Genomic DNA, 12,848 nt, shown 5'->3' with positions numbered 1-12,848 from the left:
TAGTCAAGAAAAAATCGTTATTTAAATAAAAAAATTTGATTTCTTTTTAACCTCTTAGTTTTAAAAACTAATTATTTTCCTCTTAATTTATTTAAACGAACAAATATTAATTTTTTTTTTCTCATTTAGTTTTAAAACTAATCATTTTCTTCCTAACTTAATTTTAAAAAATTAATCTTTCGCCCCACTATATATATTTTTAGAGTTTAATATTTTATAATAAACAGTCGCCCCCCTTCAAACTTTGAAACATTATATTTACCCCCCAAAAACTTCATTCATTTTTTCAATAACCATTTTTTCCAGCATTCTTTTCCAGCAACATCTCTTCTTCCTCCTTGGTGGTTTTCCAACGCTAAAACTATCAAAAATTTGATCCAAATGATCAGATTTTTGCCCATAGATCTATGCAAAAATCGCACAGATCTATCGGACGATGTCGCACAAACATGGGCGTTGTCCGTGCAACGCTGTTTGGCTAATCTATGCATCACCAATGCACAAACATTGTATAGATCTGTGCGATTTTTACATAGATCCATACGAGAAAATCCGATCATTTTGACCAAATTTTTAATGGTTTTTGCTATGGAAAACCACCATAGAGGGAGGAGAGATACTGCCAAAAAGATGGAATGAAGTTTTTAAGGTGTATGTGTAATATTTCAAAGTTTGAGCTATAGAAAAATAATTAGTTTTTAAAATTAAGAGAAAAAAAAATTTCTTTATTTAAATAAAAAATTTTAAATAATAATTTTACTCCCGATTATAAAAAGCAAAAGTAATAAATAAATGCACATTTAGATTTTCAAAAGTTAAAAGGATATCACTTTTGTTTTCCACTATACCTTGATGGAAATAAGTCATTTGGCCATTTGAGAATAATATATTTAAATTTCCGGAACAATATTTTAAAAATGGAAGCAAAATATATTAAATTTTAAACGGTTCATTAATAAACTAAACTACAGCTAACTTTAGCAAGCTCAAACTTGATTAATACATACTTAACCACTCAAACTCAACAGCTAGACAATAATCGAGCTGCGACTGCGATTAGAACTGGCAAAAGGAGGCATAAAGATAGCTATTCATATACTCATTTATTACAAATTCAATGAAAATGACTGAAACTTCCATATTTGATGCACTCAACCTGACATGGTTAGATCCCTTTTACCCAAGACAAACCAAACACGTTATTTTCCACTAAACTGAGACACCCTTTTTATTTTCGGAAAGAAATTTCTCGATCCACTTCAGACTTGTACGAAAGTTTATTAAAAGAAGAAGAACAGAAATAAGAAGAAAGAATTCTAGAAATGGAAGTGTATTATTGAATTTGAATATGAATCGGGTGTAATTTGAAGGCCATAACCGTCATCAATTAATGCTGTATGAACCTCCTAATCTCTACTGCCAGATTTATCTGTAGGTAAAGTGGTATGAAACAGTGTGAGAAGAGACAGAGACAGAGACAGAAGAAAACAGATATGGAACAGTAGTAGATGTACACTGCAGAATGAGTTTCTTCTTCACGAATTGTAACAATGGCAGGTGGAAGGTACGTTTTCAGAACAAAAAAATATGCTTGGCACTTTATCCACAAATAATCAATCAAGGAAGTAAATATCCATGGTTTCTCCATTAATAAAAATACTCTTGAATCGGTTGTTACAGCCATGAGAGAAAATTTGCTGGAGATGAGTTACAGTTAGATGATTTCGAACAGTCTTAGAATATAAAGAAACTAATTATATATTAGGAAAAAAAAAAAAGAAACCCAGTTGACCGCAACGAAAGGCATGATTTTAGATCCCAAAAACACACAAAAAGAAGCTAAAAATTCTTTTACCTTTAGATGGAACAAGCAGCATTTCATCGTTTGATGTGGTTCACAAATTCAGCATCAGAAACGGCGGAAAGCTCAATTTGGTTGATATCATCGTCATCAATTGGAGCAGGAAGATTAAGATCTATCAGATTTTCTCCTAATTTTGAGGAACTTCTAGCAGGAGTACTAGTTGTTGTTGTTACTAAACCAGTTACATGAGTCCTCTTATGCCCACCAAGAGCTTGCCCAGATGAAAAAACTCTGAAACAAACAGGACATTCATGGATCTTTCTATCCACCATTGGAACAGAAGTAGAAGTACCTGCATTTTCTTGGTCTATCTCAGGTTCTTGAGTCGGAGAGTAAAATTTAATCTTCTTGTGACTTGCTCGATGCCCACCTAAAGCTTGATAAGATTTGAATACCTTTTTACATGTATCACACTTGTACTTTCCTCCTCGACTTCGTTGTTTTGAAGATTTGAACTGATCAGATTCATCTGTTTCCTCCATTGACTTTTCTGCTTCTTCTTCTTCTTCCTCCTCTTGAACTTCATGTCGTCGTCGTTGTTGTTGTTGCTCTTTTCTCTTCCATTTGTCTCTTGAAAGCATCATAAGACAGAAAGCGACATCTTCTTCTGTAGTTGTGTCAGAAATGGAACTCACAGGTTCAGGCTCAGCCCATGACTCGGTCTTACTCAGTTTATTAAATTTAAACCTATTTACCATCTCTTGTTCTTGTCTTTGTTGTCGTTCATGATGATGATACTGATAATCCAACTTCCGAGTCCGCTTGGATCGTCTACGAGTTGGGTTCTTTGACGACTCAGTCTCGCTTTCTCTATCTTGAAGAACAACAGACCCTGCATCAAGAGCAAAGGAGAACTCAGAATCTACCAAACGAATGCTTCTCTTCGGGTTCTCCCTTAAACCATGAAACACACCCTTCTCTAATTCTCCTCCTCCTCCTTCTTCTTCGTCTGACGATGAAGTTGACTCGGTATCATCACTCACTCGATTCGCCCGTTCTTCTTCTTCTTCCTCACGTTGTCTTGGAGGAACCGGAAGATTCAACATATGAGACCTCATGTGCCCACCTAAAGCTCTTCCATTTGAGAAGCTCTTCAAGCAAAGTTTACACGCATGTTTCTCCATCTCTCCCTCTCTCTCTCTCTCTCTCTCTCTCTCTCACAAAGCTTGTGAGCTCTGGATTTCTCTTTCAATGGGAGTAGGTGACAAGCATTCCTCCACCAAGAGATCATATATACAGAGATGCCAATTTTTTTTTTTTTTTGATAAAAAAGGTAATTAATTTTCTTTAAAACGGAAAAAAATCAATAAATATAAATGTAATAAAAGCGTATGCATGAAGGGAGAAGGAACGACATGTAACATGCGAGTCTTGCCCCTTTTTGTAATTATCTCTCATTTTACCTTTCCTAATCTGCCCTCTCTTAGTCGTCGATAGTTATTTCATAAATGATAAGAATGCCAAAGGGTATTTTAGGTATTACAGCTAGGTTACCAGAATAAACCGGTGGCTCTCTTGGTGGTTGTTGTAACGACGAAGCACAATAAAAAAGAAACCACACAGTGTTCCCCATATATAGAAAACGACCCCACTAAAGTTGTTGCACACTGGCTGTGACAGAATATAACCTGACGGGCTTGTTTTACCAAATAAAAACGCTCCACGTAAGCAGTTTATCATCATAAAGCCAACTGTCAGTGGCTGGCTGGACCGGCCAGTAGGCTTTTTTATTTTTGATTGCCTTCAAAATTGGATCTTTGGTTGACATGTCTGATGGGAAATGGAGGGTGGGAAAAAACTGATATCCCTTTGTGAAGGGAGTTTTGTATGGGGATTAAATGCCGTTCTGTTAGGGGTTAGTCGAAGACCCGGCCAGTCCGGTCCTTCAGTCCCATGTACACGTTTTTCTTTCCGAATATGCCTTCCATTTTAATCCATGCAAAATCCATCTATGCCTTTTTCCATTTCCACGCCTTGCTTTTAATTTTCAAAGTCTCTGATTAAAAAAAAAAAAAATCATTTCAAATTGTACTGATTAGGTATTATTTGTTTGGGTTTTCGAGTTTGGCATGGTTTTAATGTCGCCATATTTTATACCACATAGCTGATGCGCATAAAATTTTAGTCCAACTTGGAATTAATTCATGAAAATGTTTAGGCAATAAGCTTGCATTTGGAACCACATTTTAGTTAGGGTTCTATTTAATTCGAACTTGTATTTAAGTTTGAATAAAATAAATCGAGTTTGAATTAATTTAAATATTAAATTTAAGTCAGAGTCACATTGATCGGATATTTAGATAAATTATTTTTTAATTAAATTCAATTTTCAATTTGTTAATCTTCGTTTAATGCTTCTGGGTTTGGTTTGGATCACAACCAATCCTAATTTTAGTCACATGATTTTTGGACAAGGACAAAATGACAACCTCATATAATAAGAATAGATTGGAGTGAAATCTGCTTAAACCCAAATGAATTAAACTTGATCTAAAGTTTTGGTGTAATAATTCAACTAATTTGTCTTAATTGTATTATGCAATAATTTAAATAAATTCAAATTGAATATCTTAAATTTGGATTAAACTTAAATAAATTTGCCTTAGTTCATCTACGGATTAAACTTTATAATATCCGAAATTCAGGAAAAGAAAAATGAATTTATATCGCTGTAATCACCGTATCAAAATAATAACAATAATAATAATAATGATAAATCCATTAACTTTTGACCAAGTAGTGGCAATGAAGTTCGTGTAAAATGGAGCTCATCTGATTATTAGTTCAGTTGTCTAGTGGTAGCAAGTTAGCAGCACGATAAGCAGCAACAAAGTACAATTGCGATCTTGGCAGTACATCATTGCATGATTTGCTTTTCTTTTTGGAACATCGGAAGATAGGTGAAATGATGACACTCAACAAACAAATTGCGGTCGAATTCAGTTACAATATTAATCCGAACCGTATAATTGACGGTTAAAACAATACTATTATGATGCTGGTTGATAAAATAATATTTCGTTTTCGATATATTTGAGCTTAAATATAATACAATCTAGGCTGGTGTTTGTTTAAAAGGGCTAATTTTAAGTTTAATCAAATCAATTTAACAATTAAGTTTAAATAAATTTGGTTTAAATCTATTTTTACGTAAACCTATTAAAGCTTGGGCTTACTTATGGTTGGCTATTGGGATAATCAAATTCTTATTCAGGGATAACGTTACCCTCTAAGTGGCAAAACAAATAAACAAATCTGAATGTCGGTAATTTAGCAATTGAATTCTTCTACATATTCGTGGGTGGGCTTGGGATTTGGAATATTACTACAGTAAGCGTAAAAGTACCAGCTGGGGTCTCCAATTGTGGACAATTATTGATGAAGTAGTAGTAGTTCAAGAATCAATTTTTAGGCCGTTAATTTGGGATTGATACTAAAGCTTGGAATGCTCCAACGTTAATTGTTCAGTGACATTGATAAATCTTAATCACAGAGACCAGTTGAAGGGTAGTCAGATCAGAGCTGAATTCGAATAAGATTTAATTTAAAATAAATTTAAATATAAATAAGTTTATTTGAAATCAATTTGAGATTAATGAAATAGAGTTTAAACTTGATTAGAAAATTATTTAACTTTAAATTTAATCTAAACTAATTTAAACTCTATTAATGCATGAAACGAGTTTAATTATTAATTATAACTTTCCTCCTTCAATTTGATTTCAAGTTTAGTAAATTACCCACCAGGTCCTCCTATAGTGTATAATTATTGATGAAGTAGTAGTTTAAGAATCAATTTCTGGGACTTTTGATTTGGGATTGATCCTAAAGCTTGGAACCAGAGTTTGTGGCTCCGACGTTAATTGTCCAGTAAGATTGACAAATCTTAATCCCCCATGCCAGTTGAAGAGCTCTAGGATCTTAGTCTGTATTTTAAGAAGGGTGGATTAGATTAGGATCAAATTGAGATAAAATTTAATTTGAATTTAAACTAATCAATTTTATAACAATTCGAAATTAATAAGTTAAAAATTAAACTTAATTATTAAATAATTTAATTTTACATTTAATCAAAATTAATTCAAATTTAAATTTAACTTATTTTTAAATCTAACTTAATTCATCTGATTAAACTAATATTCATTTTGCACCGAATTCAACCGTACATCAAATCAAAGCCATCCACTCAACTCATCAGATTAAAAAATCATAACCATTTACGTGAAACGTAATTGTCGTTTATGATGTGAATTGAACCAGTTAATTCCGAAAGCCACGAGTGCATGATCAAGGAGAATGCCTACAAAAACATGGGGTCGGTTGCTGCTGCATGCACTGTGACCAATTATTAAGATCATGCAATCGAATAGTAACTGAAAATTGATAAATTCAAACTGAAACCCATATTTAAATATTTGGATCCAAGCTTAAATTCAAATTTAAACAACTTAACTAGAATCAAAACACTGAAGACAATCTTAGTTGGTTTGAAACTTTTGACGGTTTCTCGTTAATTTAGGTAGTTTGAAGATACACCTCTAAAAGAAGAATAGCATTGTAGTTGTTGGCAACATTTATTACATTGAAAACAAAGAGTTGTGGGAAGTGGGAAGCTAGGGACTAGGGGTCAAATGCCCCCGTATAAGCCGAAGGAGATTTGGTTTATTTGGGTGTTGGGCAGAGTTGGGAGAAGCACAAGTTTTTGCTTTTAAAGAAGTTTATCAGTAAACAGCAAGAAATTTCAAAATTTTCTATGGGGTTGCATGGTTTGTAATGGGAGAATTATGTGAATAATCAAACATATTAATATTTGTATTCAAAGAGATAAAACAATTAATACTATGTATATCTAATTTTAAATATTTAATTAAATATATAATTATTATTTAACCCAATTAAATTTTTAAAACTGTGTAAAATAAAATATCTCATAAAAAAAAATTGTCACAATTACAAAATAATAACATTATAAATACCTTCCATCAAATCAAACATGGTCATGAATTGTATCAGGTTATATTTTATGTAAATTATCGTGCTCACGAAATATATTATGTCATGACACATCAAAAAAATTCTTTAAACTATATATTTTAAGTAATATTATATTTACAAATAAATTATACAAAATTATATGTATAAATTAAGGTGAATATATTTAATTAAATGATTTTGAAGTGATAAAAATAACTAATCATATAATTTTGTATAGTTTGTTTGTACAAATAATCTTTTTTTCGTATATTATATATACGGGCATATTATTATTATATTGGAGTGGCAGCAGAGATGGTGTTTGTTCAATAAAATTTTGTTTGTTGATTGAAGAAGTGGGCAACTTGCTTCGCCAAGTCAAACTTGTAATGGCAGGCAGTTTGGAGAGCATGCATGCGTGATTCGACTTGAAGTTGAAGATGAAGATGACACTGCGATTCTTTCAATTCCTGCATTATAATTTTATCTTCAAAGACGGAAAGCCACCCACCCAGCAACTTTTTGAATTACCTTCTCTCTTTTTCTTCCATGATATATAAACCTTCCCTTAATCAAGATGTTTTATCTTTTTTCTATTAAATTCGATGACAATACTCAAATTCAATCTGTCAGTTAAGGTGTGAATCTCAAGCTTGAAGTTAGAAAGATTTATATATTGATTTTACACCTTCACAAATAAATCTTAAGTGCACACCTAGATGTTTCATGATATATTTGTATTTAAAATAAAATTGAACCGATAAGATCTTGGCTCAACTCGAGCTTTGTGTCACGACGAGTTGATTAGAGCCTGGTTCAAAAAATTAATTTAAGTGCATGAAATTTAAATTATTGCTTTAAATTTTATAACATATAAATTTATGGATTAACTTTGTGTACTTCAAATTAAAAAACAAGATTTTACAATTGTAGTGAATGGGCCGGACTTTAGATTCTTGAGCTAATTTTCCAAATCTTATATTAAATGGACGATTGGTTTGAAGAATGTTTTATTATTAAAATTAAATAATTATTTTAAAGATAGATTATTTTGAGGATTATTGAATATAAATTATTATTATATTTGATAAAATTTGATAAACTTGATAAATATAAATAATTATTGTGTTTGATTAGAGGTAATAAAAAATACTAGTATATTATTTTACTTAAATATTCTTATATATAATTATTCTAAAATATTTTTTATGTTATTTATTATATTAATTAAAAATAAGATTATTTTTGTCCTAAAAAATTAATAAATAAAAATATAATTATAATATAATAAAGTTTAACTTAATAATATTTTAATACCTAAGACGGAAGTGATAATTATATTACTCTTTATATTACATGTCATATCACTATTGGTAATAGAACATTACCGAAATCTTTTATTATTTATAAACTAAATATAAATAATGAAAAATAGATTACCAGAGTAATCTTTAATGCTCCCTAACCAAATATACTTAAAAGGCTGTTTCGTTTCGGAAATTTAAAGATTACTTTAGTAATCTATTTTTTATTACTTATATTACCTTGTTTAATTTGTCAGTAATAAAAAAATTATAATAATCTTTTATAACTAATAGTGATGTGTTAGGTAATACAAGTGATAATCTTATTACCATTTTCACCTTAGATATTAAAAGATTACCGAGATAATTTTGATTTTATTATAATTATATTATTATTTATTAATTTTTTGAGACAAAAATAAATTTATTTTTAATTAATATAACAAATAATATAAAAATAATTATATTCAAAAGCATTTAAGTAAAATAATTTACTAATATTTTTTTATTACCTTTAATCAAATATAATAATTATTTATACATATTAAATTTTATCAAATATAATAATCATTTATATCAAATAATTTTTTAAATAATTTATTTTTACGATAATCTTTTTATTTTGATAATAAAATATTACCCAAAAAAAATTGCATGGCTAGAATGTTCAGAAAAAAAAGAAGGTCAACTGCTGAAATAATAGTTCTTTAATGATTTTTAATTTATACAAAAAAAAAATTGATTTGTAATTATAACGGTACAAATTTTCGTCGCTTCTAATATTTATACCCTTTTGACTTTGTAATTACACCTTTTTAATACAAAAGATCAAGAAAAAGAAAATTGGGTCGTAAAGGCAACTAAGATCACTAGAAAAAAAAAAATTAATGTTGTTTATACGTCAGCTTCCATATTAGTAGTTGAACCAATCCCTACTTGCAGCCATGGAGACGAACCTCCACTCATGTTCATATCCTGTAGTTCACTTAGCTTTGCTAACTTCACTTTACTGTCAGCTTCATCATCCACGTTCTGCATTGAACTGTTACAATTATTTTTGTTATGGTCACTGTTGACTAGATGGCTCTCGTGATTATCTTCCTTGTTTTCTTTGCCTGGCCATGGCGGCGAGTAAATCTCCGTTGACACTTGAAAGTTTGATGGTTTTACACGCGACTTTCTTGCTGCTACATCATGGTCATCAACCGGAGCAGGAAGATTAAGATCAAGCTTAAGATCAAGTGGGTCAGAATTGTCGATAAATTTTTGTCTATGCTGCTGAATTTGCCTCATGGTATCGTGATGAAAATTATGTGAATTTGAAGTAATCCAGTGACACCTTTTATGGCCACCCAGGGCCTGTCCTGAGGGAAAAACCCGATGACAAATTGAGCATACATGAAGTTTTGATTTTCTCTTTGATGAAGAAGGCGATGGAGTATGTGTGCCATTGTCAAAATGAAAATTTGACGTTGATTTAGTAGGAAAAAACTCTTCGTGTGTTGTGATCACATCATGATCTTCATCAGCTAGACTATCTTGATCAACATGATCGAGCCTGGCTGCGAAACACCCTTTAACTTTCCTGTGACTTGCTCTATGTCCGCCCAATGCTTGATGAGAATTGAACACTTTCCTGCAGGCTTTGCACTCAAACATGCCTTTGGCAATGGTGACCCCTTTGGCCTTATCCATGGCAATAAAATTCATTGTATTTCTTCGTTCCTCATCTTTACTTGCCGAAGCACAAGACTCCTCAGGCTCAACAGTTGCATGAGACAACATCATAAGACAATTAGCGAGATCTTCTTCTTCACTGGACGGGCAAGTCGAGTTAAAATTACCAACTTCAGCTTTCAAAGATCTTTTTCTTTTGGACCAATCACCGTCTGTTCCTGGTGAAGAAACAAGAGACTCGGCATCCTCAGAGCTACATTTACCATGTCCACGAAAAGATTTCCAAGAAAAAAAATCTTTCCCGCAGTTTTCACAAATCCGACAGCTCTTTAAACTATTCGGGTTAGCTCTTAATGCATACATACGCTTATTGTTATTGCCTCCAAGTTTATCCTCCCAATCGCTAGACTGATCTTCATCGTCAATACCATCACTCTCATGATCTCCTATCCCATGCGCCCTCATGTGCCCACCAAGCGCTCTTCCACAACCAAATCCCTTCCTGCAAAATTTACAATAATGCTTATAGTTTGAATGCTGATCCAGAATCAAAGCCATAAATGAAATGGGTTGAGGTTGGAAATGGAAGGGGAGGTGTTCGATTGTTCTTGTAGTGAACTTTGTTGTCAGGTTGTATGGTGGAAGAAGGATTACTAGTCCTAGTTTTCAGTATAATTTTTGTGGATGAGAGAGAAGAAGAGTAATGTCTAGGGAGTGTAAATAGCACTTGGAGGGATAGGATTGCAGAAGGCTTTTGAGACTTTTTCTACAACGGTGATTTTGCGTTTGTGGTGCGGTGGCGCCGCCGGTCAAACTTATACCAACGGTTGTCCGTACAAACAGTTAGTGTGTGAGGGTAATTAGAGTTCAACTCAGTGAGTGAGTTGTCTGCGAAAAACAAAATAAGGAAAAAGAAAACTTCCATACATACCTATTCATATCGCTTCAATTCTAAGCCAAGAAAATTATCCCAATGCTTTTCCTTCTCTGTCGGTTGGCTTCTATATGCTTTTCCACACATTTTTTCATCTTTTTCTTTTTTTTCCCATCCATATTTTATTAAAATAATCTCGTGTGTTTGATATTTTTATCATTATCATCTTTCTTTTCTCAAAAGAGTTAACCTTAAATTAAAATTTCAATTCAAAAACTCGATTTATTTATTTATTTGATAATATCAAACATATAAAAGTTGGAATCATAAATCTAAAATTAATATATATTTAATTCAATCTCGTATCAAATAACCCAAAATCAAACTCAAGAATTAAACTTACTTACATAAACGAGTTATGTTTTAATTAATTCAAATTGAATTTATAAGTAAATTATTTTTTAATCAAATTCAAATCTCAGTTTTTTATGTCTAAATTCAGTCTAAACCTAAAGCAATCCTAATAGGTATCCACTCGAGAATAATCCAATAGACTGAACTAACGAATACTTGTTTCCATCAATGTAGTGGGTTTAGTCTCAAATCAATCAATTATTTCTTTTTTGCTTTGATTCAAAGCAAAGGAGATTCGAGAGCAACTGTACCTAGCAACTCACTACTTTTGCACTGAGAAAAATGATCAAGTAAACAAGCATGCTTAGAAGGAACCACATTTGAAAAGCAATTCTAGAGTTAGATTTGAACCAAATTCAAAAAGGTTAATTTGAATTTTGTTTGAATGTTAATATCCAAATTTGAATTTGTTCAGATTAATATACAATATCACTGAGAGATTATCAGTTAGATGAATTGTAATATCAATCATCGAAAGATAAATAATATTATTAAAGAGATAAACAAATTAAATTTGAATTAAACTATAAAATTAAATTTTTAATTCGAATTTGACACATTCAAACCAAACATAAATTAGACGCTGAGTTAGCTCATCTGAAATCCATCCATAATAATAGCACCCCACTCTATTCTTCTATGGCTAACTTTCAAATTAAAGCGGCAACAGAAGAATGAAAGAAATGTTAGGACTGTTCATATTTTAATTGGACACCTTTCACATTGTGATTACCGTCGCTTAATTACAATTTCAAGATCTAATCATAAACAAAGACATCGTTCATCTTTAAATCTTCAGCATTTTCTCATCCTTTTTTGAATCTGGATTTGATATTAACTTGATTAAAAGATTGGTTTGGATGATGATTGATTTAATCTATAGTTGGATGAGTAATAAATTAAATAAGTATTAGAATAATACTCAACCAAATAAAATTTTCTGATGTATATTCCTTACTCGATTGTATCCTGTAAACTGTAAAATTTTTCACTTGCCAAAGTTTCAATTCTAAGTCCCAAATATTACAAAATTTTTACAAAACAACTTGGTCTTTTTCATGCTCGACGGAATGATCGGATTGATCTGAAGATTCAGCCGTAACCCAATTCGATCAACTCAATTCAATTACAGGTCGAGCCCAAAAATAAATCACTGACAAGCTTTTGTTTTGGTCCAGTGTCTTCACCATCAACTCGATGAGTTTGACTTTACTTCCAAATGGCCCAAAAGAATCATTTTGCAGGCGGAACTAGGCTTTCTGTGGAGGCGCAGAAAGCTTATGGACCCAGTATTTTTGTAACCACCTCTGCCCAGCACTGAACTTGTTGCCGTTGCACCAAATTATGATCATTTTTTCGGCTAAAGTCAACATTGAATCACATTGATAGATCCAATATGGTTGCTCAAACGAGAATCTTTGCTAGGATCACTTCAGCTCGAACCCTCTTGTTCTATTGGTATGGTTACATCGGAGTTCATCTTACCGATGATTCTTTTTTTTTTCCTTTCATAATTTTTTTTAAATTCAAATATATTTTTTTTCCTTTTTAACAATATTATTCACTAAATGAGGAAAGATAAACTTTAAGTTTTAGAATTTGTAGCATGAAAACATTAAAATATTGAAACGAAAAACACAAAATGTATTTTCTCAAAAATATAGAAAACAAAAATATTAAAAAATACATAAATATTAAAAATATAAGATTTTTCTATAAATATCAATTTTACATGGGTAAT

At 31.4% G+C, this 12,848-nt stretch overlaps 2 protein-coding genes across 2 annotated transcripts; both read right to left on the bottom strand.

The window, feature by feature from the left end:
• Positions 1–1,007: 1,007 nt before the first annotated feature.
• Positions 1,008–3,089, bottom strand: LOC123223081 (zinc finger protein ZAT4-like). The gene is made up of 2 exons (XM_044646148.1): positions 1,856–3,089; positions 1,008–1,429 (listed from the first exon to the last, which is right to left on the bottom strand). The coding sequence occupies exon 1, from the start codon at positions 2,986–2,988 to the stop codon at positions 1,879–1,881; it is 1,110 nt and encodes a 369-aa protein (XP_044502083.1). The 5' UTR covers positions 2,989–3,089; the 3' UTR covers positions 1,008–1,429; positions 1,856–1,878.
• A 5,807-nt stretch (positions 3,090–8,896) lies between these two features.
• LOC123224354 (zinc finger protein ZAT1-like) lies at positions 8,897–10,703 on the bottom strand. The gene has a single exon (XM_044647992.1). The coding sequence runs from the start codon at positions 10,375–10,377 to the stop codon at positions 9,037–9,039; it is 1,341 nt and encodes a 446-aa protein (XP_044503927.1). The 5' UTR covers positions 10,378–10,703; the 3' UTR covers positions 8,897–9,036.
• Positions 10,704–12,848: the final 2,145 nt, after the last annotated feature.

The sequence above is a fragment of the Mangifera indica genome, chromosome 8 (genome assembly GCF_011075055.1).
Source record: "Mangifera indica cultivar Alphonso chromosome 8, CATAS_Mindica_2.1, whole genome shotgun sequence".
NCBI lineage: Eukaryota > Viridiplantae > Streptophyta > Magnoliopsida > Sapindales > Anacardiaceae > Mangifera > Mangifera indica.
This window is presented reverse-complemented; position numbering and strand designations above follow the sequence as displayed.